Genomic DNA, 27870 nt, shown 5'->3' on the forward strand with positions numbered 1-27870 from the left:
ATTTCAGGGCCGCGTGCATTTAAAATCTCAAGTCGTGACCAATCTGATTTATCATTACTTTTCATTACTGCCAAAGTAAAACTTAACCATGGCCCATAAAAAGAAAATTGAATTGTTCATTAATGTTAACTGTGAAAGGGAGTTTCATTACATCCTGAAAAAACATAGGGATAGCCTTATTTGTAAGTACTTACTTGTCGCTGTAAGCTGCGAGATCGCCTGATGCATGATGAGATCGCCTTTTTACAAGCTTTTTAGGGTTCCGTACTAAAAAGGTACAAAAGGAACCCATGGTGCGACTGTATCCGTCCGTGCGTCTGTCTGTCACATCGCTAAATATCTCGAGAACTACTTAAGCTATCGATTTGAAATTTAAAATAGTCCTGAACAACGCTAACCCAGACACATTGAAAGTGTTATTTTTTTATTATATCTTTAATAAGTATGAAAAATGCCCCATATGTAGAGGGGGCACAATTTCAAAGTCTAGTTACTAGGTCAAGTGGGTTAGGTATCGTTTGAAACAGCTCAAATTGTACATTTCAAAACATTTGCTCCTATTAATATAAAATACCTACTTTGATTAGACTTAGATCCCTACTTAACCCTTAATCAAATAACGGGAAATTATTTCCCACTTCATTCTAATTTACGAAATATTTTTTATCTTTTTAATGGCAGCACTCAGAGATACCAACCATACAGATTTAAAATCTTAGTAAAATTTTGAATTTGAAAAATAGCAACACTTTTCTAATGGCCGCCATTTGTGACCAAACGTCAAAGTCAATGTCAGTTGTCGTGATTTTTTTTGCAATAACAACAGTTTTTTTTTGTGTTTTGAGGTTAAGTGCGGAAAAAAATCTGGTAAGTGCATACGCTGAATACTATCATAAACTAGACTTATTTTCCCTGTGTTTTGCTTGAAAAGAATTGTGATAACGATATGATTTAGCCAAGATTTTAAGGTTTTAGTAAGTGGGAAATTATTTCCCATTGTTTGTCCCTGAACTTACGATTTACAAAAAAATTGGTAGGTTTTATAAAGTGGGAAATTATTTCCCAGTATTTGTTCTCCACCTAAATTTTAATTTGTTTCCAAATATAAAAATATATGCCCGTTTGTCTGTTACACAAAAATCTGTGCGTTCTTTTTGTCTTCTTTTTTTCTTTTATTTATTTCTTTGACTTTTGAAGATAACGTTAAAAAATCATACTTGAATTCCAAGCAAAGCCGGGGGAGCTACTAACTAGTAAAAAGTTCTTAACCGTATCGGACAATGGGAAACTATTTCCCACTTCATTCAAAGTTTTGCTATTCCGTAACGGATAACGGGAAATTATTTCCCACCGCAAAACCCCCCTTTCCTCCCCACTTAAATTTTTTTTATATATTTTTTCGTAATCTACGCACCCAAATTACCTAAAAACCATTCTTAGTTTTAAAAAATCTCATAAAAAGTGTTCCGTTTGATTAAGGGTTAATAGTCTGTTCGAGATCCTGAAAACGGTGAAAAATAAAGATAATACTCCTAAAAATACGTGTGATACCTCATTAGATTCGTCATGATGCCTAGAAAAATGTATTCGAAGCGTGTATTAGCACACAAAAAATATCAAAATTTATAAGCAAAAAAATGGGGAAAAAGTTGATATTTTTTATTTCCCCAATATCTCAATAAGTATTCATATTTAAGAAACGAAAATTAATTTGAATCCAGTAACTGTAATGCCATACGATAAATAGCTGAACACAGCCCTGCGCGCTCCATTTTCGGGAAACGCGCGCGGCGTGAAAAAGCTGTTACGTAACATTAAATATACTTTTAAAGGTATTAAATATTCATTGAAAAATTAAAAAAAAATATGGTGTATTTAAAACATGTCAGCAAATGTACTTCTTGTAGAAATTTATCTTAAAATTATTTTTTCAACAAGTTAGGAAATTGTTAATTAGCAAAATTTTCTCAAACTTCCTTCTTTATTGAAAACGAAAAATAAAAGTATAAATAACGGCCTACGCCGCAGAGGCGACTTCCATAAATGCGTATTAACTAAAAATAATTATTAAGATTGACATGAAATGCATGAAATTATATGACAATATTGACAGTTTATTTACTATGAAATCACTTAGTTATTATTGTAATGTTATTGAAAATTCATATTTATGGTAGAATAAAGGCTTTTTTATTTTATTTTATTTTATAACCGCTTTTTCACGCCTCGCGCGTTTCCCGAAAATGGAGCGCGGAGGGCTGTGTTCAGCTATGAATAAAAAGTATAAATAATGGAGATAGAGTTCTGCAAGTATGGAATGTTTTATTGGAAATATTCTCCTATTTAATAATATTAATTTTCGTTTCTTAAATATGAATACTTTTTGAGATATTAGGGAAATAAAAAATATATACTTTTTTCCCCCTTTTTTTGCTTATAACTTTTGATATTTTTTGTGTGCTAATTCACGCTTCAAATACATTTTTCTAGGCACCATGACGAATCTAATGACGTATCACACGTATTTTTAGGAGTATTATCTCTATTTTTCACCGTTTTCAGGATCTCGAACAGACTATAATATGACACAAAATTAAAAATAAGTACGCTTTAAACCGCTGAACCGATACCTATATGGATTTTTGTTATGGAGATAGTATGAGGCTCGGGAAAGGACAACGGTAGTTTTTATCAATCATCATCGGGCAGAAGCCAGTAGGTATAATATACCTATTCATAAATATTTACTTTTATCAAACAATTAAACACAGTGACTTAACTAGGTGCAGAAATCTACAATGAATTCAGCGGATCATGTACGGCGCTGGACCATTTATTTACTAGAATCAAACTGGACTGGAGTAATGGCAAAATAATACTTCTCAAAGTAAGTATCGAAATACACTGCCACCTAAACTTAAGGACACAGCTGAGCTTCCGAAGCACCATTTACGCCGGTTTTTTCAAATGTTTACAGTTGTATTTTAAAGAACGGAAAAATAGCAAGGGTAAGTACCTAGTATTCTTTTTTGAAAGGTTTTATGTTAAAGAGTTTAATACTTCTAGAGGTAAATGTGATGTAGGTTCAAAGTGTTCAAACAGGTCTAAAGGGGCCAAAGATTACCACTTCGCCGGACGATATCAGCCTATCAGTTAAACGCAAAAGGTGACAGTTCCAAACAACTGACAGGCTGATATCGTCCGATGAACCTGGTAATATGTAGGATTGTAGGCCCCTTAAGGTCTAAAAGTTAAAACAAGTGAGATTCAATAATCTGTGTTACGCTATGAACAATTGTTAACATTTCACTAGCTATTGGGGCATTCCACGAGACTGTCGCTTACATAACGCAATTCTTCTAATACTTCTGGAAATGCTGAGTAAGCGATATTGGGTCAGGTAATATTTCATGACTTGGCTAACAAATTGGCAGTATATTCTCGAGATTCACGTATTTTATTGAGGTAGCTGCCATACAAGGCAAAAGCGTTATGTAAGCGACAGTCTCGTGGAATGCCCCTATTTTGTTGCGATAAATTGTCAAAATGTTCTAAATTGGCAAAGTAACCAGACCCGGTGAAACATCAATTTGTATTTTGTTCGGTGTATTTCAGGTTCTAGCTGATGAAATCGAGACTTTCAAACGATTTAGAGAAAAAAGTGAACCAATATATATTTTCATACATGTAAGTTAACCTTATGGAAAGGCGTTATAGATATATCCTTTTCAGGACACTTTCTTTATCTGTCCTTTTCAGGACACTTTCTGCTGAACGAGACTGAGAAAGGTATTCCCTGTCCCTCTTAAATAGTAGCAAGATAGCTGAAAGTGTCTGGCAAAAAACCCCCCTTAAAAATAGTAAAAAAAGTCTGTCGACTCTATTATTTGTACTATTTATCGTATTTTTGCGCGATATAGTGAGACCTCATCCAAATTTGGTATAGAATAGAATACCAACTAATAAAATCAAGAAAGATTAAACAAATATCTGACATGAATGTAATGTGATTCCGTGACGTGAATCATATAACAAAAGTAATACCAGCGCTATTTAACTTTTTCCCTTTTTTTATTTTAGTAGTATTCTTGTTAATTACCAAGTTGTGGCAAACAAGCATAGGACACGCTTGTTGGTAAGCGGTCACCGTAGCCTATGAAAGCACCTCCAAGGCTGTTGACATGCGTATTGTGGACACTTTAAAAACCTTTACATTCCCTATTTGAAGAACCCCATACAGAGGGCTTACCGCGAACCACGTTCGACGTGTTGCCTCCCTGTCGCACTTGTAAATTCGTACGTAAGTGTGAAAGGGAGGCATCACGTCGAACTACGTGTTTCGCGGTAGGCCCTCTGTAGTCCCTCGAGAAAACCTCGGCAGGCGGCTCATTTTAGAGCTAGAGCGTCCTCAGGGGGTAATTCCTCTTAGCGCCACTTGCACCATCCCACTAACCCGGGGTTAACCGGTTAAACCGTTAACCCAGTGTCAAATTGTACTGGTAACCATGGTAACTCCAGGTTTAACCGGTTAACCCCGGGTTAGTGAATGGTGCAAGTGGACCTTAAAGTTCTAAAGGTTTACCCCTTATTTCGGTTTAATTTTCCGGGCCACCAATAAAATAAGGTCCGTCCTCAAAAATCTAGCTCATTATCTTTCTCTTTAGGCCACTTGCACCACTCAGTGACCCGGGGTTAACCTGTTAAACCTGGAGTTACCATGGTTACCAGTACAATTTGACACTGGGTTACCTAACGGTTTACTATTTCCCAGCTTAATAAAATAACGAAGCTTCTGCGAGGTGTAAACGCCATCAAGCTTGCAGATATTGCCAGGAAAGAACTGGAATACCATAAGAGAGTCCAAGCGGGGGAAGAAGTAGACAGACAGACGTTTGGCTTGGACGAAGCTACGCCTGAAGAACTGGTAACTTTCATCTTCAGTACTAATATCCGTAGATAATATCCCCGTCCGTCAAAATAGACTATTTGCAAAAACTCAAAAACGGCTAAAACCGATCGATAATTCGAGGTTCGCTATAATTTTCCTTGGAAGTCTTTACTAAGCTTTACTTTCACGTTTTTTTAAATATTTTCTGAATCCATGGTTCAAAAGTAAGAGGGAGCAGGGCATATTTTTTTTTCAGAGCGATTATATCCGAAAATATTATGTTTACCACAAAATGGTTCTTAAAGACCCATATTCGTTTGCAAAGACCTATCCAATTACATCCCACTATAGGGTTGAAGCGAAAAAAAAAACACCCCACTTTTCGCAAAAAAAACTAATTTCTATTTTTTATTTTACGACATTGTCGGCGTAACTGATTTATATACCCATGCCAAATTTCAGCTTTCTAGCACTAACGATCACGGAGCAAAGCCACGGGCGGACAGACAGACAGATGGACATTGCGAAACTATAAGGGCTCCTAGTTAACTACGGGACCCTAAAAAAGCTCTGTCTCAGAACTAACTTTTAATCAGAATCATGGGCACTTTTGTTCTATATAAACAATGAAAAAAAAAACACATGTTTGAAATATTTTAAGGAGTGTGTAAATGGCAACACTGCTACTATGTTGTCGGGGATTCCCTAGTGATCAACCTCATTATTCTGCCATATCAGCGGCAGGTATTAAATATTGTTGACGTGCAACATTCTTTAACAGCGACTCTACCTAAATCTCTAATTACTAAAATGTTACATTTCTGAAAGTAAATATTACACCGAGTCAAGATTCAAAAATAAAAAACTGGCCAAGTGCGAGTCGGACTCGCCCACCGAGGGTTCCGTACTTGTTAGTATTTGTTGTTATAGCGGCAACAGAAATACATAATCTGTGAAAATTCCAACGATTCATGAGATGCAGCATGGTGACAGACAGACAGACGGACGGACAGCGGAGTCTTAGTAATAGGGTCCCGTTTTTACCCTTTGGGTACGGAACCCTAAAAAAGATGTCAAATCTTAAAATCAAATAAAAGCACGTCAAAAAAATATACAATAATTAAAAATGGTTTGAAAAGAAAAGGTATCTGTTGGATGCTCTATCCCCATTAGTTCCCCTATTAAGTATTCATGTCATACATACTTACTCATACCTACTCAAATTTTAAATTTATGTTCAAATGTTCAAATATTATTATGTAAAAATTTGGTAGAGTTAGACCAAGAAAAGTCTGCAGCGATTCTGATAGCCCACGCAGTGCAAGACTGCAAGTGTTATTTATACGTCATAATGTCATAGAAGTTTGACGTTTAAAATAACACTTGCACTGCGTGGGCTATCAAAATCACTACAGACTTTTCTTGGTCTGACTCCAGTTAAGTAGGACTGATACCTGACTCCACCACAGTCAAACTAAGTTTTGTGAAGTTTTGTTTATTATAAATAAACGAATATGGTATAGGACTGTATAAGTAGGTACAAATTATTCGTATAAACGTTTTTCGTATCTTTTTGTTTAGGAATGGGAACAAGAGCTTATAAAAGAGCGAGAAAACGAGACTAAAGCGTATGAAGCAATAAGGTACCTCAACTACTTTAACTTTTCATGCTAGGTATTCAATTAGAGTCCGTGCGGAAAGAGAAGAGTCGTGAAATGTAGGAGAGCCCATACATTCTACGACTCTTCTCTTTCCGCACAAACCCTAACCGCTTTGTTGTAACAGCAGTGAATAGGGTAGACCCAGGCAAATCCTATCTTATTAAAGAACAACTCCTTAAAGAATTTTGCAGTTACTTTCAAGTAGCATCAATGTTTCTAAATGCGCCAATTACCTACGGTGAAATTGCCATCAAAGAAAAGAGCAAACTTCCATACCTCCCTCCCCCCCTCTAATGTTGCAAGTGTCCATGGTTTATGGTACGCACATAGAAGTTAGTGGGCCAGCGATGGACGCATCTACACGTGGCCCAATCCATAGTTCGTGCTCTCAACCATCGCATGGCCATCTCGCTGGTCTAGCGCTGGGCCATCGTGTAGAGGAGACAAAACCATCGCATGGCCATCTCGCAGGTCCAGCGCTGAGCCATCGTGTAGAGCAGCCATAAAAATGAAAATGAAAATGAAAATTTATTGATAACATTAGGTTACAAGTCAAAGATTATATAAAATTTGAAATATCATTGTAGATATACTTATACGCATATTACACTTATTAATTATTAATACTTATGTCGTAGTATACATTTAATTTTATTTAGATAACTAGGTACATCATCAACTTAAAAAACCTACCAACTACTAAAATTCTTGACTTCCAATGAAATATCCGTTTATCCGCAGGTCTGTGCAACATGATTTACGCAAACGTCGACGTGCGGAGCTTATGGTGCCACATCTTAAGAACCTGAACTTCGTTCTTTTCTGGCCTCAGGCCAGGCACGCGCACTTTGAACTCTACGAGCGGTGGGACTTGAACAGTGAGATAGTAATTATTGTCGTGGCGATGACGTAGACCGACTGACTGACTGGCTGACTGACATACATATTTGCAACGACCGATATTTATATTCAAAATTCGACATGACAATCACAAGGACAAAGGACCCACCAGACGATGGGATTAGTATGACAGATACCCTATATTCGTTGCCCAGTTGCTACCTACTAACACCAATACACGCTTAGTTAACCAGCAGGCGTATTATGGATCGCTTTATCCACATTTATCCACGTGATAAAATAACTGTCACTTTTTAACTCCGCGGGGTAGAAAGTGACGGACACCGTTTTATCACGACCATCATATCCGTACAGGTATGCGTACTTCGAGCTCTACAAGCGGTAGGACTTAAACAGCGAGATCATTAGGCAGGGTAACCTATTAAGGATGACTCACGCTAAACCGGGCCGTGCCGGGCCGAGTCGTCCGACATGTCATTTTCTATGACGGCTGATCGGTGATGTGGTCATGTGGTGATTTCCATAGAAAACGAAGCGCCGGAAGCTCCAGCCTGGCCCCCGCCCGGTCTAGCGTGAGTCATCCTATAGAGTTGCCTGAAGGTAGTAGGCTCTAACTCTAACCTCGGCTCATACATAAAATAAATATTACTAATAGTCTCTCTAATACCTCTATTTCATTACAGATATCATAATGGTGGGCCGCGAAGAGCTAGAACTCGACGAGTACAAAGCTAGAGACATCCTGTATAACGGCGACGCGCCCATCAACGAGGCCTCCATGTACGCCCTGCTTGCGGCCCCTGCTTTGGCCATCTGTTTCCGATGTCTGGACGATGACGTTAATTTTACATGTCAGTATACATAGAGTTAGACCACGAAAAGACTGCAGCGATTTTGATAGCCCACGCAGTCTGAGTGAGAGTGTTATTTATACGTCATAATTTCATAGAAGTTTGACGTTTAAAATAACACGTGCACTGCGTGGGCTATCAAAATCGCTGCAGACTTTTCTTGGTCTGACTCTATAATCTACAGACTATACTATACTGTATATACCTAATTAGGGACTCTATAAACCATATATAATTAGGATTATAAAAGTGTAGACACTCCGTACGCTAAGACATACATCAATGAAGCTTTTATGTATGCCCTTTTGTTGGTTCAAGATCAGGGTCTTGATTCATATGTTACATGATGATGTGCACTTTACTATAGCTATCATATCAGGAGTATCAGGACATTCTACAAAAACCTCATTCCCATGGCCATAACTATTCGCAAATTCCCAGGAAATTCCGCTTTATTACCATCTCATTTTTGGTGACTGTGTAAACTGTGCCAGATGAAACTTAAGTTTCATCTAAGATAACCAAAGCAGCTAAGTGGAATCTCTTGGGAATTTGCGAATAGGTATAGCCAGGGAAATGAGAGTAGAATGACCCAATTACGGACCCATTTTCCAAGGTGAGAAGAACTATAACTTTTTATGACAGACATTTATTGCAAATGGTTCTGATGGTGTTGAAATGCAATTTAGAATCCACTTTCAGAACAAAATTAAATTAAAATACCTAAGAACTTAGTCTTCTTTAAACACGTATTTTAATCTAATATTTATCTTATACCTACAGCTTTAGTGCGCAAAATCCTCTACGAGTACATAGAACCACTAGACCCGGCCAAACCCATGAGCGACCAACCTATCCAAAAGACTGCTTTTAACCACTACAAATCCTACAGTTTGACGAGGGAACAGATATGGCAGAAGCGACGCGAGGAGAGACAGAAACAGAAGGTACTTATTAAAGAGACGACTAAAATCAAAAATGAGATGCAGATGTTTCAGCTGCTCCGATTTGTACTCGGTATCTACAGCAGTCAATTTTACAAAAAATTATAAGTACCTATAAGCTCATCCTCAGCGCCGTATGTCACATAGTTCCATTCTTCAATCAATCAATCAATCATATATTTCTTTTAAAAATGTGTGTTTTTTTTCATATATTCCTCATTACATTTTGAGTTTAAATAATTAACAAGAAATATATTTTACCGATATTAAAGATGCAGCATGAGTATACAGAAAACTTCTTTTAGGAAGAAGCTTTAGAAAGGCGCGCTCGACGTTTGTCTGAAATGCAGCGGCTGGCGCGGGAGGCGATAGAACAAGTCCTGGAGTCCAGGAGACTCGCTAAAGAACAGGAGAAGTTGCGCTTGCTGAAGATCGGGGTAAGATCAACCATAATAGTTATGAAAAGCGCGTTCGACGTTTGTCCAAAATGCAGCGGCTGGCGCGGCAGGCGATAGAACAAGTCTTGGAGTCCAGGAGACTCGCTAAAGAACAGGAGAAGTTGCGCTTGTTGAAGATCGGGGTAAGATCAACCATAATAGTTATGAAAGGCGCGTTCGACGTTTGTCCGAAATGCAGCGGCTGGCGCGGGAGGCGATAGAACAAGTCCTGGAGTCCAGGAGACTCGCTAAAGAACAGGAGAAGTTGCGCTTGCTGAAGATCGGGGTAAGATCAACCATAATAGTTATGAAAAGCGCGTTCGACGTTTGTCCAAAATGCAGCGGCTGGCGCGGCAGGCGATAGAACAAGTCTTGGAGTCCAGGAGACTCGCTAAAGAACAGGAGAAGTTGCGCTTGCTGAAGATCGGGGTAAGATCAACCATAATAGTTATGAAAGGCGCGTTCGACGTTTGTCCGAAATGCAGCGGCTGGCGCGGCAGGCGATAGAACAAGTCCTAGAGTCCAGGCGACTCGCTAAAGAACAGGAGAAATTGCGCTTGTTGAAGATTGAGGTAAGAAGATCAACCTAAGAAGATCATAATATTAGTTTCTTTATATAAAATTATTTCAATCTAAATGTATACCTAGTCTGGCAAACCCAATCTGTCAGTAAATAAAAACACTATAGTACATACTTATCCCTTTCTTTTGGATGCTATAGTACTAAGTACAGACTGTACTGCACAGTATGTGAGTATGGTGACTGAACTAAATACAATATGATTCTGTTTGTCTGTTTGAAATGAAATGAGTCGCTGGCGAAACTATACCTGCTGCTAATATTTTAAAGCAGAAAGCTTTAAAACTTGTGTTATTTGTTCCATCATTCACTAATGGGCAACCAGCGAATATCAGCTATATATTAAATATCAAAAAAGTACCTAGTAGCATAAAAACACTGCAATAAAAAGGTCTCTGACCTGTCAAAAAAGAAAACACAGACGGAGAACGCCGTTGAAAAATCTTCTCTGCATTGTAATTAAAATTTATATGAACCCGTTATGATTCTAGGACCTAGATGGCCTTGAAAAACTGAAGGCGGAGCCTGACGATGAAGAAGTGGACATAGAAATACCGCAGGTTACTTATACCTATCATGATGTTTTTTTTACCCAACTACGAGTGCTAAAAACATCTTTAGCAGCCTATTATGTGCCTTGTGCTCCACCGTGGCTTAAGGCGTATCCAGATTAGTCAATTTTTCGCCATACTGATTAAATTGCCCGATCGAATCAGGAGGTGCGGACACAAGATTCCAATTTTTGAAGCTAGTATCTATGGAATGCTAGGATCTGTACGTGCGTTTGTTTATGGTTCTAAAATTGGTGATTAAATTCTGTACCTACGTGTGGACGCTAGATGAGATTGGCGCCAATTATTTTCCTGATCAAATCGACCGATTTGATCAGGCCCGTCTCTTGATCCAATTTTGACGAATGATCTTTTTAATGACGCAGTTTATACAAATACATTTTAACCGACTTTGAAAGATGAGGCGGTTTTGTACGAAAATAACAGTCTGCAGCGGTAGCACGGTCGCATTTTTATCGCTTGTCACCATGCCAGTCACGTTCTAACAAGTATGTAAGTGCGAAAGTGACGGGCATAGTGACAGGCGATAAAATGGAACCATGCTGATGCGCCCGCAAACGCACACTCTGCTTTTATTTTAGGAGTTACCAGACGACGAAGAAGATTTGGACACGGATATAGTCGAGGATGAAAATGAGTATTTTCCTCCACAGGGTTTGTTAATACCCGGGTTTTACGCACCGCCCAATGACATAGCTAAGGCTAATGGCTTGCATATACTATTTCCTAAAGTAAAGTATCTTGATAACTTTTAAATTAAGTACCTACTTAACAAATAACATTTCTTAATTTAGTTTGCAATTTAACCACCTTAGCATGTTTGTATTATAATGGTAGGAAATGTCTAGAGTTAGCCCAAGATAAGTTCTGCAACGATTTTGATAGCACACGCAGTGCAAGTGTTATTTTAAAGGTCAAACTTCATGAAAATATGCCATACTTATAAATAACACTTGCACTGCATGTGCTATCAAAATCGTTGCAGACCTCTTGTTGTAACTCTATGACATTATTTTTATATTGACGCAGAAACAAGGGGCCTACCGCCAAAACCGAAATTCGCAAATTGCGGGGATCTTTCTCTTTTACTCTCATTAAGACGTAAATAGAGTGACAGAAAAATGCCCGCAATTGGCGAACTTAGATTTTACGGTTATAGCCCAAATCTGATATATCGAGTGGAACAGAACGAAGGACTTTTACGCAAACGGGGAATTGTTTACGCTATGTACTTACTTTATTTTTTACTTATTAATCACGTTAATATTTCTAACCGTTTTTGAGATACAGTTTGTTAAAGATTAGTGCAAACATCTGTATGTTTCAACCCTAGCAAGTAGATACTATTGGGGGGATGCAGCAAGCCTTCCAGAAGAGCAGAGCTTACACAGCCAAATTACTGCTCGGGCCCTCCCCGTGAGTAGCGGCCTACAAGCCGTGAAACCGATTGCTGCGCACCGAAGGTGATCAAGAAGTGCCAATATGCCACATATGCTATCTAGAGAGACGCCCCCTGCGGGGCCAACATTGACAATAATATCCGTCAATATAGAGGGAATATCAGCTGAAAAGGAATATATACTTTCAAATATGTGCATGTATAATAAATGTGATATCCTCTGCGTACAAGAAACTCATAGAGGGCCTGACAATTGCCGCCCTACCATCGAGGGGATGGTACTTATTGCGGAAATTCAACACCGCCAGTATGGAAGTGCGCTATTTGCCAGACCAGGGATAAATATTAAATCTGCACATAAAACACATATAAACAACATCGAAGTCATCACTGCAGAACTCAGCAACTGCACTATCACCTCTGTATACAAGCCACCCAATGAAGTCTTCCAGTTCCACAAACCCTTAAACTTTGACTATCAGCCTGTCCAACTCGTATTAGGAGACTTCAACAGCCATAGTGAGAGCTGGGGCTACCGGGCTGGAGATGAGAATGGCTGCCTAGTGGAGGAATGGGCTGAGTCATGCGGAGTGTCCCTGATTCACGACCCCAAGTTACCACCATCATTTAACAGCGGCAGGTGGAAGAGAGGCTATAACCCCGACCTTATTTTCGTAAGCGAGAGTATCTCAAAACAATGCGTAAAATCAGTATGCGAGGTCATACCCAGAACTCAGCACCGGCCGATAGTCTGTAAAGCTTATGCAGCAGTCCGACCACGCACAGTCCCTTTCAAGCGGAGATACAACTTCACAAAAGCGGACTGGAAAAGCTACGCCGAGGATCTAGACCATCTCGTAGCTAAACTCGAACCCACATCAGACAATTACGCCGAGTTTGTTGAACTGGTGAAGTTAGCATCCAGACGACACATACCACGCGATACATAAATATGATGTACCTCATAAAAATGATGTACATCAAAAAAATTAGATACCCTACTGAAATGCTTTATCAAACCAGTGACCTTCTATCAGTTAGGAAACTATATGTTCAGCAATCAATATTGAAAAAACACAAACTAATACCCTACAACCCTAATTATAAAAACAAAAGAAATATGATCAATGTAGCTAAATCTTTACGTACGAGAACCTATTTTGCAAGATCGCAGTTTAATTCAAAGTCGTCCTACCTTTATAACAAAATTAACAGAGAATTAGATATTCATTCAAAAACATACCACGAATGTAAATTACATCTCACTAAATGGCTTAAAACTAAAACCTACGACGAAACGGAGAAGCTACTAAGAACAGAGTACTAGAATACACACAATCACTCACACACGCACACACACGCGTACACACACACACACACACACACACACACACACACACACACACACACACACACACACACACACACACACACACACACACACACACACACACACACAAACACCTGTCTCATTCGATATTCACACCTTAAATCAAACGAGTAAGATCCTATCTGTATTGTTAATGCATGTCTTAGAATTAAGTTAAAAACATAATTAACTAGTAATTCTGTATAATCACCTACTTTTCTTATGTATAATTAATACAATAAAATAAAAAATTGTACTACTTATAAACCTAGGGAAGAGCGGTGTCTCCCAACACAAGCATAAGCTTACCGGGCGGCTCCATCCCCTGTATCACAAAAGATGTATATTATTATGAAATAAAGAATTTTGAATTTTGAATTTTTTTTTGAATTTTTTGAATAAAACTCAAAAATGCGCGTTTTCCCAGAGATAAGACCTAGCTAGATCGATTTATCGCCCCCGAAAACCCCCATAATAGCAGATTTCATCGAAATCTTTAGAGCCGTTTCCGAGATCCCCGAAATATATATACCTACATATAAATAAACAAGAATTGCTCGTTTAAAGGTATTATATAAATAGATAGATAATAACTCGATTGTAGATCACTTAGATAACACACACTATCCTTTCAGCTCAGTCTCTAGAAATTATCCACCCTGTATACAGGGCCATTTTCGGACCGTTAGCCATATTGTGCGAGGTGATTAGGTAGGACATACTGAACAACTTTTTCTATAGGACCAACTCCGAAATCACAAATTTTTTTTTGGCCGTTTCATAGATTTTGGTCTAGTGGATGTCGACGTTTTCTAGGGGAAGGCCAAATTTTTTTTTGGGAGTTCAGGGTTGGTCCCATATAAAAAGTTGTTCAGTATGACCTACCTAATCACCTCGCACAATATGGCTAAAACGGTCCAAAAATGACCCTGTATATGTAGCGAAAGTGAGTGGTTTAGTTTTACCACTGTCGTAATATAAAAATCCTCACTAGGACAATCAGGACCAGCCTGACCTTGCAACTCATTTCGCTGAAGACTCGAAAGTCGAACAGAGATAACGTTATAATTATCACTTATCGTCAGGATGCGCCATTTTATATTGGAGCATTGAATGGGACGTTTCCGGCTGATGCCAACTTTATCTGTTGTGAATGAGATCTGTAGGGACAAAGGGAATGTTTAAAGGGCCACTTGCATCATCCCTATAACCCGGGGTTAACCGGTCAAACCGTTAACCCGGTGTCAAATTGTACTGGTAACCTTGGTAACTCCAGGTATTACGGATTAACACTGAGTTAGCAAGTGGCACTAAGCGTCACTTGCATCATCCCACTAACCCGGGGTTAAGCGGTTAAACCCTTAACCCAGTGTCAAATTGTACTGGTAATCATGGTAACTCTAGGTTTAACCAGTTAACCCCGGGTTAGTGCATGGTGCAAATGGCCCTAAAGGTCTTTGGGCGTGTGATAAAACTTAAGGGTAGGTATTTTGCCAACTCTGATCTTCAGTGAACTGCAAAATTTATATGTTTTCTGCTTACCATGATTACCATCTACTTTATGTAATTTCCGACGCTTTTTTGCTAATGCGTGGAATAAAAAAAAATGGACAAGTGCGAGGTGGACTCGCCCCCCGAGGGATCCGTACTTTTTAGTATTTTTTTGTTACAGCGGCAACAGAAATACATCATCTGTGAAAATTTCAACTGTCTAGCTATCACGGTTCATGAGATACAGCCTGGTGACAGAAAGACAGTGGAGTCTTAGTAATAGGGTACGGAACCCTAAAAACTAAGATGACCCCTATGATTTTATTTATGTGATTGGCCGGGAAAGTGTGGTAATGTTATCATAAATGTCAAATTACTATGAAATATGAACCCACACTTCATTGTATTAAGAGGCCGGTAACGATTTGAAAACAGAGTTATCTTAGGACTCTATAAAAATAACTGCGTTAGTGTCACAGTTATACATATATATACATATATATATACATGTCACAGTTATACATATATGTATATACAATTTCCAAAATCCGGAAAGTTTCTAAAATGTTTCTAAAACGGAATTTTTTATTTTGGCAATGGAACATTTTCCATGCGAAAATTTCGCAATTTCACATACCTTCCTCGGTACATCGGTAGTCGTATATTTTCAGCTGGTGTTGGAGCGAGTGGAGCCAGAGCCTGAGTTCCTGCCGCCCCACGTGGTCGCCATGCTGGAAATTGGGAAGCGGTACAAAGCGATTGCCGCACTGACTCCGAGGAGACAAGCTGTCATACACGTAAGATCCCGGCTTTTACATTTTCCTAGACTACGAGTATCTTATGCCCTTCGGCCGCCTACATAACCGGGGTTTCGTAACCTGGTTTTGATACAAGCTTTTTTTTACTACTCCGTAACTGGCTTCGGTCACGCACTTTGATTAATCGTACGTAACTGGCTTCGATCAAGTAATTTTCAAATTTCTTTCGGTCGCCTACGTAACCGGAGTTTGACAATGTTTGCAATTTAATTTATTCCAGAAACATCTCCTTCACAACTTAAATAGGCGGGCTATTTCTGGGCGGTGTGCCCTTCGGGCATCTGAAGCTACCTAACGAATCTAACCTACTTACCTACCTACGCTTTTTTCCCCAAAGTGTAATGTTTTCACGGACGTCACACTAAATCAATAGGTAGGTAGGTTAGGTTCGTTAGGTAGCTTCAGATGCCCGAAGGGCAAACCGCCCAGAAATAGGAGCCCTCTAGGGCTCTGTCTAGTTAAGTTGTGAAGGAAATGTTTTTTGAAAAGCATCAGTCCGACAAACTCCAGATTGGATGGACACCCCAGCGTTTTTCATAGTTTTGATATGCAGCATGTGTAGGCAAGGTACGTAAAAGTAAAATAAGTGCTTGATCGAAGCCAGTTACGTACGAGTAAAACAAAGTGCTTGACCGAAGCCAGTTACGGAGACGTATAAAAAAGCTTCTATCAAAACCAGGTTACGAAACCCCGATTACGTAGGCGGCCGAAGGGATCTTATGTCTCTCTGTATTTTTATTAGGTATTTAAATAAAAGTAAACAAAATCTACCCTCAAATGGCTCCTTAAGCCAGTTGAGGGTCGATGAAAACATTACATGGTCAAATAATGTAGGTTAAAAAGTCAGATCTAGGCGGTTTTGTATTTGGTTGGTTCATAGTCTAATAAAACATGGTCTTCCATTCCCAGAGTGACACGGGGCTACGTCACAACAACATGGCCGCTATATATAGCGCTATCGCATATTATCATATAGCGCTGTCGCATGATGACGTAAGCCCGTGTCAGTTAGGTGACCTAGAAAAGACGGGAATGGAGTACCAGGCGGAGTATATTATTATACCATGGGTTGGTTAACCAATAAATGTTATAACTACCCGAAAATGTACAAATTATTTGTTTACTTTTATTTAAATAAGTACCTAAAGATACAGAATATAGGGGTCGCCAATCTTATGTCTAGAGAGTTCGGGATAGAATTCACCAGTTTTTGGAATCTCAAAGAGATAATGTTTTCAGGGAATAGCTACGCCCCAAACCTACTTAACAATCAAGTATCGTTTTATCAGTTATCTTATCAATCACATTTTAGTTAAAAGTTACAGCAAGCCACATGATTTTGAAAATAAATTAGAGGCTCAGTTAAAATAAAAATACTGTCGACAAAAACTTGACGACTATATACTAACATATGGTATGTTATCTTAGTTAGATTATAAATAAATGTCTAGACGCTGTGATCAGCACAGCATCTGTGTTTTGTTATGATCTCTGTACTTACTCGTATTCTCCTTTATTACCTACCTCGTAACCAGTAAATGTGTGATCTCCGTTTTCATACAATTTATAAGCCTATTAAGCTCATATTTCACTAGGGCGGTAAGGCGATAAGTTTGTAACGATGTATGGGGATAATATAAGTCCTATGTGACCTTAAAATATTTCCAAAGGATAATGGAGCATATGCGGAGACGATCGTTTTTTACTCATCAATTTGTTTTTATATCTGTTGTGCAGTTATGAAAAAAAAAGTTGCCCCGCGTCAATTTGGCTGAAACTTTTTTTGTTTAGGTATATTTACCTACATGGTATGGCTAATATTATGATTCCGTGATTTAAGAGTCCCACAAACCTAACCGCCGCCATACAATCGAAATTACGCTCATGAGAGAGAGAGAGAGAGAGCTTTTAATTACTTAAACGATTAAAACCGACGATTTAAACGGTTAAAGCGATTAACTGTTAAAATGATTTAAAACGACATTCTGAAATAGCATGAAATTTGACCTGAACATTTATATTTTACATACAAAACTTTCACTCGTTCTATTTTCTTTGAATAATAATTAATAGCAACAAAAAATAGTACAGTCAGCGTCGTATAGTAGTTACCTAGCATCCAAAGTATTCAAATAGTTCGGTACGCCATACCTATACTCGTACAAATAATATGGTGTAGGTACCGAACTATTTGAATACTTTGGATGCTACCTACTTTGACTGTACCAGACATAGATGTGGCAATTATCGTGTGTTGTAACATTCAGATTCTTATAAAAGTCGGCACATCGCTTGCGTGACGTGTGCGTGTCAGCTCCAACATTTTAGCGCATACCTACGTGCACGTGTAAATATGCACGCGTAGACGATATCTGGCCTTTAATTGCCGAGTTTTAGGAAAATTACGACGTTAATGACATGCTGTAATGAAATTAAATATCTTTACCTACACATCATCATCATCATCATCATCCTGGCGTCAATCCCGGCTGTGGCCCCGCGCGGGGCGCGAGGACCCGGGGTCCGCCTTCCGACTCCTTCGTGACCACTTTGCCCGATCTTCGGCATCCCTGGTAGTGAGTCCGTTGGCACGCATGTCCTCCTTGACGACATCAAGCCATCGCTTCTTGGGCCGGCCTCTTCTTCCCGTACCGGGAGGAGGCGGCATGGCCAGGCATTTGTTACCCACGTAACTTGCCGGTCTGCGCGAGACGTGGCCATACCAACGAAGGCGACACTCTTGCAGTTTGTCTGCAACGTCACGGACGCCAAGACTACCCCGAATGTGGGCGTTTCGGACGCGATCCTTGCGTGAAACTCCGCACATCCACCGTAGCATCTTCATTTCCGTGACACGCAGTTCCTGCTTGTGCCGCTCTAGTAAAGGCCAAGTCTCGCTGCCGTACAGAAGGGCAGGTCTAATGATGGTCTTATAGACCTGTCCCTTCAACTTAATCGGCATTTTGGGGTCACAAATAACCCCAGTCATCTCCCGCCATTTGACCCAAGCAGCGGAAATTCGGGCTTTGACGTCGCTGTCGATGTCCCCGGTAGTGCTAAGTACAGATCCTAGGTACTTAACTTGATCCGTGCGCTCGACCATGTCCACGCCTATGCGGACGGGTAGAGGATCTGTACTATTGCAGGCCATGTACTCTGTCTTCGCCACATTTAGTTTAAGACCGCCGTTCTCCAGCGACCCCCTCCATCTGTTCACACGCTGGACAAGTCGGCCCTTATCAGAGTCTGTCAGCGCGATATCATCAGCATACATGAATAGCCACGGTGGCTGCTCATGGTAGTCTCGGACACATATCATAAACTATCTATGATGCCTTCAAAATCCGTAAATAATGGCCCACATTACGATAAACTGTTTTGTTACAGCAAATTTCTTATCTGTGAAAAGTGGTAATATTATAGCTTCATTACTATATCAAAATCGATTAGGTAATGCATTCAAATTTCGAACATCTCTGAAAAAAAAAAGCAATTTGATTTGACCCCTATTCTAAGTATCAGTCGAGATGACGTTTTATTCAAAATCAAATGACAATTGCATACAATATTGACAAATCTCACATGTAAGTTGGTATCGGACGATATGGTAATCGACCCCGACTCTAGTTTGTCTCTGAATTAAAAAAAAACTACGGATGCGTGACGTGCGTGAAAAAAGTTTTCATTTGCCGCCATTTGACGTACAGTTTATATTTTAATTAGTTTGTAGTAAAAAATAATTTGTTTTGTTGTTTTCAAAGTAACTATGACAAAAGTTTCGTGTAAAATGTGCGATAAAGATATTTCGGAGACGCCATCTCATATCCGCGAGTTCCGCCAGAGAGGAATGTCGGCTGTAATATGAGGTTAGTGAATGTATCATAGAAAGTTTATAATATACTTGGTCAAGCAAATCTTGTCAGTAGAAAAAGGCGGCAAATTTGAAAAATGTAGGCGCAAAGGGATATCGTCTCATAGAAAATTTGAATTTCGCGCCTTTTTTTACTGACAAGATATGCTTGACCGTCTATATGTGTGTAGATAAAGCAGTGTATGTAACTGTACATAATTAGGCATTAAAACACTCGTGTGATACTATTATGAAACTCATTTCATTCGAATAAATTTAAAAGTGGAAAAATTACTGTCTTGGGTGAGACTTGAACTCACGGCCTCTGGATCGATACTCCAGCGCTCTGCCATCTGAGCCACCATCATTTCATTCGTTTCATAAACCCACACTCGTATTTTAATGCCTTTCATTATGTAGCAGTCACATAAACTACTATTACATTTGTGTTCCAGATGGGCATATTCAAAGCTACGGGACCCACAGATGCCGTGCACATAGCCTACAGCGTGGCGCAATTTGACGAAATTAAAGAACAATTTGATGAGTAAGTTGAACAGTCAGCTGCATACAAGTTTGTATGCAAGGTGCTAAGCGAATAGTATTGTTGACTGTGTACCGAAACGTAAACTTTTCTGTAGTCTTTAGTTTTTAAGCTGAGCTCGTTGGAGTGTAGGTATATTGTATTTTAGAAATCGGAGGGCCTTGCCAAGACAGCCGATAGAAAATGCCAATCTAAACTTAAATAATGTATGGAAATGTCACGTTACTTTTCGTAGCATATGTCATTTGGATACATTTTTAGTGTTCCGTGCAAAACTTTGTTCACGGAACACTTATGGGATCAGTTCAGTCTTGCAATTCAGTATTTTTTTAGGGTTCCGTACCCTAAGGGTAAAACGGGACCCTATTACTAAGACTCCGCTGTCCGTCCGTCCGTCCGTCTATCACCAGGCTGTATCTCACGAACCGTGATAGCTAGAGTTGAAATTTTCACAGATGATGTATTTCTGTTGCCGCTATAACAACAAATACTAAAAAGTACGGAAACCACGGTGGGCGAGTCCGACTCGCACTTGTCCGGTTTTTTCTATTCGTTTGGCGCTTGTTCATATACGATTGTCACCTTGACTACGCCCCCTTTATATTGTTTATCTATTATCATCTCTATGGCCCTTGGCAGTAGAAACATAATATTTTTTACTACAGTTCGCTTCAGGAGGTCCAAGGAATAGACTCCCCCCTTGCCTCCCACGGCCACCATTTTTAGGGTTCCGTACCCAAAGGGTAAAAACGGGACCCTAATACAGAATAAATAATAGTACTAGGTACAGAAGACTCACTCTCTAACAAAACGCGTCTGTTACGATGCACAGATATGGCCGCTAGGTGGCGACAGCGCCACGCGCGGCTTATGGCTTTCCCCAAAATTGGAGCGGAACGGATGTACTTTTAGCAAAGCGACGAAATCGCGGAGTGAGACACGCCTGATATTCCCGCTCCGCTGTCCGTCTGTCTGTCCGTCTGTCTGTCACCAGGCTGTATCTCATGAACCGTGATAGCTAGACAGTCGAAATTTTCACAGATGATGTATTTCTGTTGCCGCTATAACAACAAATACTTAAAAGTACGGAACCCTCGGTGGGCGAGTCCGACTCGCACTTGGCCGGTTTTTTTTTAAATTACTTATTTTTCAGGGACTCTGTAATGATAGCCTTCATGCTGTCAATAAAGTCGGACCTGGCGCTGCTGGGACTGATGGATCTGACCCCGGCCCATGTGAGCCGAGACGAGCACGCCGGCGAGGTAAACTTTAACTAAATGGGGCATTATCTATGAAAAGGGACCAGGCCCAGTAGACAACATGCCAATCGCTAACGCTACGTAGCGAACGAAACGCAACTGTCACTGTCACACTAATATGGAAGAGTGATAGAGAGACACAAAGCGATTCGACGGCGAAGCGCAAGCGATCGTCACCTTGGCTACGCCACCAGGCCCAGTAGACAACATGCTAATCACTAACGCTACGTAGCGAACGCAACGCAACTGTCACTGTCGCACGTAGCTAATACGGAAGAGTGATAGAGATATGTACAAAGTGATCCGATGACGAAGCGCAAGCGATTGTCACCTTGGCTAGGCCGCCAGGTTATTGTCGATGGCGTTTACGCCGCACAGCGTCGCGCGGCATTGTACATATTTATATCAGTACATGTTCAATAATGGCGTAAATGCCATCGACAATAAGGTCCCTTTTCATAGATAACGTCACAAATTAACTTTAGCTTTCAAGTTATCTTAATGCTGTATTGACAAAATTTAAAATTAAAACGCGGGCATTATTTTTCTACATAGGTTTAAAAAGATAGCAAATGACTTAAGGATGACTCACGCTAGACCGGGCCGGGGCCGAGCCGGAGCTTCCGACGCTTCATTTTCTGTGGAAAACACCACGTGATCACTGATCAGCCGTCATAGAAAATAGGCCCGGGCCCGGCCCGGTCTAGCGTGAGTGATCCTTAATGCGGTCTTGACAACATTTTACATTAAAGGTCTCATCTACATCTATAGATGTTTTTGCAATAAAGTGTAAAATAAATGCCAAAAATTATGTAGGTACACATCACACTACCTTACTGTATGGGGAAGATCGTGTTCACATATATTTGCCACTTTTTCCGTATCGATATTTAATACCTTGACTAATAGGTACGAATTGTCAGTTGACAATGTGAGTACCTACGCAAAAATACCGATACGATTTTAGAACCTCCATTTTCGAGATTTTGAAATATTTTAAAGTGGCTATAGATAAGTTGTGTTTAGCACAGGTAAAATTATATTACCTTATCTTTTTCTTTAGGTAGAGGCGACCCGATTATTCCCGGTGTACTACTGCGATCCCAGAGAGTTCGAGGACTTTGAACGGACAGGAAATTAATATAGATGTACCTTTTATTTCCTTAAATATAAATCGATGTCAAACAAAAGATCCCTTATGATTTTCTTATTAGAAACAATAAGTTCCTTTAGTTAATTATACGTATTTTTTAGCCACTAGCGTGGCATGTTTCAGAGAGCCTAGGTCTCCATTTTTAAGCACTAACAGTGCACGAGTAGTCGAGTATCGTTCACAATATAGTTGCGCGCCGCGCACTGTCGCTCACCGCGCAGCACGCCGGGCTAGGTAACTGGTAAACCCGGATGACATAAACATTAAAATTAGTTATACGAATTTAAAAAAATGTCGTGATACATACTAACATTAAATTATTTTACAGTTTAAAATCACTTGTTTTTAGTCACTCGCGAAACATGTTGCGCAGCAGTACGCGAATCACGGCGTCGTGAACGCTGCTCGCATTGTTAGGGCTTGAGAAAGGAGACCTAGGTCTCCTTAATTAATTAGTAATTTGTTTAATGTTAGTATGACTCACGACATTTTAAATTAGACCATAAGTTCTTTATATAGGTTAAGGACGCTTTTTTGAAGACATCGATTACCGAAGGCCCTCACTCTTCATATATCGCACTTTTGAAGACCAGACTTACTAGACCATGCTGCGAGACAGGCTTGAAAAACAATTTGACTATGGCTATTATTACTTGAGAATACGGTACATAATTGAATGATTTCCAATGACAGTTACGCATGGTTAGGCAGAGCTATAAACAACAAGCAAGCTTTCAAAACACTGACCTACGATAATAATGAAGACGGTTTGTATTTGCATTTAAAGCATACCATAGCATAGCAATAGAATTACCAGTACAACGCGATAATAACACAAGATCTTTATATATATTGAATATATTAAGAACGGGTCACTCACGTATTTTAAGTCGAAAAACGCTCGACATGTTCACTCCGTACCGAGTGTCATCAGGAGGTTGTGTTGACAGCGACTATGTGTTGAATATGTCTGTGTCTTACGGAAGTTTTGTTATTAAAGATCATTATACTCGTATCTGGTGACCAGAGGGCTGGCAGCTACTTCGGCCAGAGACTAAATCTGGCCATCCAACGAGGTAACGCTGCCAGTCTTCGGGCAAACACATGATAATTGATAACGACTTGGGGAGCATTTTTTATTTATAAGCTGAGCTGATACTGAGCTTATAAGATTATTTTAAGTTTTATAATACATGAAGTTTCGATTTATTGTTTAGTTTATTTAATTTCACTGTAAAGCCTGATCAGCAATATATGATCACGCGCCATGTTGCGGAATTTCACTGGAACTATTTTTTTCATACTAAACTGAACTGTCACCCTATACAATGAGAATAACAGCGCCCTCTTGACAATGATCATATATTACTGGTTAGGCTTTATATTTCATTCATTGTCCTTTTAGTTATGTCTCAAAGAAGACTAACACATCATTGTTTTTTATCTGTAAACAAATGCGAAAGATCAATTCTTGTTTTGTTGATGACATGTAGATATGCTCTATTGTTTACTATAAAAGTTTGAACACAATACTCACTGCAATACTCCTAGTACAAACAGCAACACTTAACTGTCCATCGGTGGACCTTATGCCTTTTGCAATAAGGTTTACGAACTGTCAGTTAACAGTGTGGGTGATGGTATAGTTTGAATAATCTCAGGTGAATTTTTCGAGTTCGGGTGCTAATCCGCTAAACAAAAGCCTTTGTTTCTTTTAAGAGCGGTCTACAGCCACGTGCCAAAGCAACCATGTCGTTTAAAAAGCAACTATCGTGATAGTATTAAGGTTCAAATTCATATGACAGCTTGTTCAGAGAACAATTAGGGTGGTCTTGTTTTTAGAGGTAGCAAAAACGTGTTATCTCCGAATGAGCTGATTCAAGAATTTGAACCATATAATTAGAATGGTAAATTTGCTTTTTAAATGGGTTTGTTCCCGTTACTTACGTCGGGCTATTAGCAGTAAGCATTGTAACCACTGCATAAAGGAAACAATATCTTTTGTTTAACAGATTAGGGTTCGAGCCCGAAAAATTCACCTGAGATTATTCAAACTATACTCACTAATTAATGTACCTATTTAAATATCGTTTTATATTATATCGAAGACTGATTCAGATATACAGGGTGGCAGTAAATAAGTGCCTTCCCGTTGCCAGGGAGGTTTTGGGATTATACTATCAACTTTTACTATGGGACCAAACCCGAAATCGCGAAAATAAAATTTGGCATTTCATACATTTTGGCTGGTCCATTTTCTATGGGAGCGTAAATTTTTTTTTCGCGATTTCAGGGTTGGTCCCATAGTAAAAGTTGCTCAGTATAATCCCGAAAACCTCCCTGGCAACGGGAATGCACTAATTTTTTGGCCACCGTGTATATGTTTTCAATTTTAAAACTAACAACAATTCTTATAAGGTGCAGTAGGGTCAGAAAACGGAGTTTTTGGGAAGACGTACGACGCGCTTTTTTTATATCACAATACGGCTGCCAAAAAATTAATTAGCAATCTTGATGCCTTTCTCTAGGGCAGCGGTTGGCAACCAGCGGCCCGCGGGCCGCATGCGGCCCGCGAACCTCTCACTTGCGGCCCGCGAGCCTCCCTGGCTATTTTGTATGTAATATTGACAAATGACAATCTGCCGTATTCGAACTTCAAGATATTCACAAGAGACGACACGTACTAGATCTAGAAGAGAAGAGACACGTAGAAGATTTCTATTAGATGTGAATTGGATCTCTAATAGCTAGTTTGTTAGTGCACGACACCTTGCACTTTGTGACTATGCGCTGAAACTTGGCACAGTTGATTCTTGGCTGGTCATGAGCAGATACAGACCGGGAGACCTCGAGAGCCACGTCTCATTAGGGGGGGAAGTTCGACGCCGCCGCGCTTCACTTGGAGCAACATTTCTCTAAAACTGTACCTATTAGGGCATGTGATATATCATTTTCGGATAAATTAAGGATGAGGAATTTATTTTTGGAACTAAAACAATTCACTTTCTAACAAAAAAAAAAAACATAAAGTAGAAAAGACAAAAAAACGTATCTTGGACTTTTTCATAATTACCAATTTTTTTTTAAAGTGTAGTAGGAATCTGAAAACAAAAAACATAGTTGTAAAGCTACACTTATTACGTTTAAGAAAATATATAGTTTATTATACAAAACTGTTGTTACATGGGAGATAAAAAATAATATTAAGCGTGGGTCAGAGTGATCTCAATACATAATATTATTAATGTGGGAAAGTTACTTATAATTTGTTCTACAATCGTTTATTTTTTTAGTTTTTCGTAAATAACTCGTAAACGGTAGCCCACAGCAAAAAATAATCTGTTACGTAAATAATCTGTTTCAGATTTCTTATAAAATAAGTGCTACTTTTTTCGTCAAGATCAATATTTAAAAAAAATATTGAAGGGAGAAAATAAATACTAAGGTCCCCTTTTTTAGTCATTCGTAAATAACTCGTAAACGATGGCCAATAGCACCAAATATTTTAATACATGAAAAATTAGCATAAAATTTCCTACAAAAAAGGTTATTCAAACTTTTTCGCTAGGATCAATATTTAAAAAGGGGACCTTAGAATTTATTTTCTCTCTTTAATATTGTTTTTAATATTGATCCTAGCGAAAAAGTTTGAATGACCTTTTTTATAGGAAATTTTATGTAAATTATTCATGTACTAAAAAATTTTTTGCTATTGGCCATCGTTTACGAGTTATTTACGAATGACTAAAAAAGGGGACCCAAGTATTTATTTTCTCCCTTCAATATTTTTTTAAATATTGATGGTAGCGAAAAAAAGTAGCACTTATTTTATAAAAAATCTGAAACAGATTATTTACGTAAAAGATATTTTTTTGCTGTGGGCTACCGTTTACGAGTTATTTACGAAAAACAAGAAAAATAAACGATTGTAGAACAAATTATAAGTAACTTTCCTACATTCATAATATTTTGTATTGAGATCACTCTGACCCACGCTTAATATTATTTTTTTATTTCCCATTTATCAACAGTTTTGTATAATAAAATATATATTTTCTTAAACTCAATAAGTGTAGCTTTACGACTGTATTTTTTGTTTTCAGATTCCTGTTACACTTTAAAAAAAAATGCTAATTATGAAAAAATCAAAAATACGTTTTTTAGTCTTTTCTACTTTATGCTTTTTTTTTGTTAGAAAGTGCATTATTTTTGTTCCAAAACTAGATTCCTCATCCTTAATTTATCCGAAAATGATATATCACATGCCCTAATAGGTATAGTTTTAGAGAAATGTTGCTCCAAGAGAAGCGCGGCGGCGTCGAATTTCCCCCCCTCCCCGCCATTAAATGAGACGTGGCTCTCGATGTCTACCGGTCTGTATCTGCTCAAGACCAGCTAACAATCAACTGTGCCAAGTTTCAGCACATAGTCTCAAAGTGCAAGGTCCCCATACAACGGTGTGCAGTAACAAACCAGCTATAAGTCATATCCTGTGGAAATCGTTCAACAGTATCTCCAGAATCGCGCAAATGTCAAATTTGACAGGTTAGATCTTAAACATATCGTTATCGTATCTTGGTGATGTCTAATATAGATGTCTAGTTCAAAATCCGAATCGGGCCCAATGTCTGATAAAGTCATAAATATTAACAAAGTGCGGCCCGCGTCCACTTCGTTAACTGCTATGCGGCCCTTGGCTGCTAAAAGGTTGCCGACCGCTGCTCTAGGGACTTCAACGATTCGAATCCTGAGGTTTTGAATTTCGCTCGATAGAAAAAAATCACGAACATAGCTACAGCTAAAAAATGCAGTTAAAAATTATAGTAAAATTTTGCTCAAAAACAAGAATAATGTGCAGTATTATGCTTTTGGGACAATCACATAAAAAAAAAATCTAAAACATGATATACGTGGTCCCGAGCACGCACATCCATCTCGCTCACTCTTACGCTCAGTAAGAGTGAAAGAAGAACACGAACCTACTGGGCCTAAACATAATCATTTTTGTAATGGAACTTGTTTGATATTATATTTTAACCAAAACCACCGCTACCATTGCGACTTCACAAAATCTATACTATCTGCAGGTATGTGTATTATGTCCGCATTTTGTATTTCTGTTTTCGGAAATACGAGTAATTATGAGTACCTAGTTCTGAAATATTATCTACATTTGCTTGCATGTCGGGCAAT

The 27870-nt window shown here is 38.9% G+C and overlaps 1 protein-coding gene across 1 annotated transcript; it reads left to right on the plus strand.

Annotated features, from left to right (window-relative positions):
• The first annotated feature begins 54 nt into the window (after positions 1 to 54).
• Positions 55 to 22714, plus strand: LOC134797991 (uncharacterized). The gene is made up of 16 exons (XM_063770325.1): positions 55 to 182; positions 2784 to 2887; positions 3616 to 3687; positions 4772 to 4924; positions 6470 to 6531; positions 7291 to 7427; positions 8094 to 8261; positions 9045 to 9208; positions 9511 to 9709; positions 9780 to 9928; positions 10714 to 10782; positions 11376 to 11525; positions 15725 to 15850; positions 20177 to 20268; positions 21419 to 21527; positions 22588 to 22714. The coding sequence occupies exons 1-16, from the start codon at positions 89 to 91 to the stop codon at positions 22663 to 22665; spliced, it is 1926 nt and encodes a 641-aa protein (XP_063626395.1). The 5' UTR covers positions 55 to 88; the 3' UTR covers positions 22666 to 22714.
• The last annotated feature ends 5156 nt before the right edge of the window (positions 22715 to 27870 follow it).

The sequence above is a fragment of the Cydia splendana genome, chromosome 16 (genome assembly GCF_910591565.1).
Source record: "Cydia splendana chromosome 16, ilCydSple1.2, whole genome shotgun sequence".
In the NCBI taxonomy this organism is placed as follows: domain Eukaryota; kingdom Metazoa; phylum Arthropoda; class Insecta; order Lepidoptera; family Tortricidae; genus Cydia; species Cydia splendana.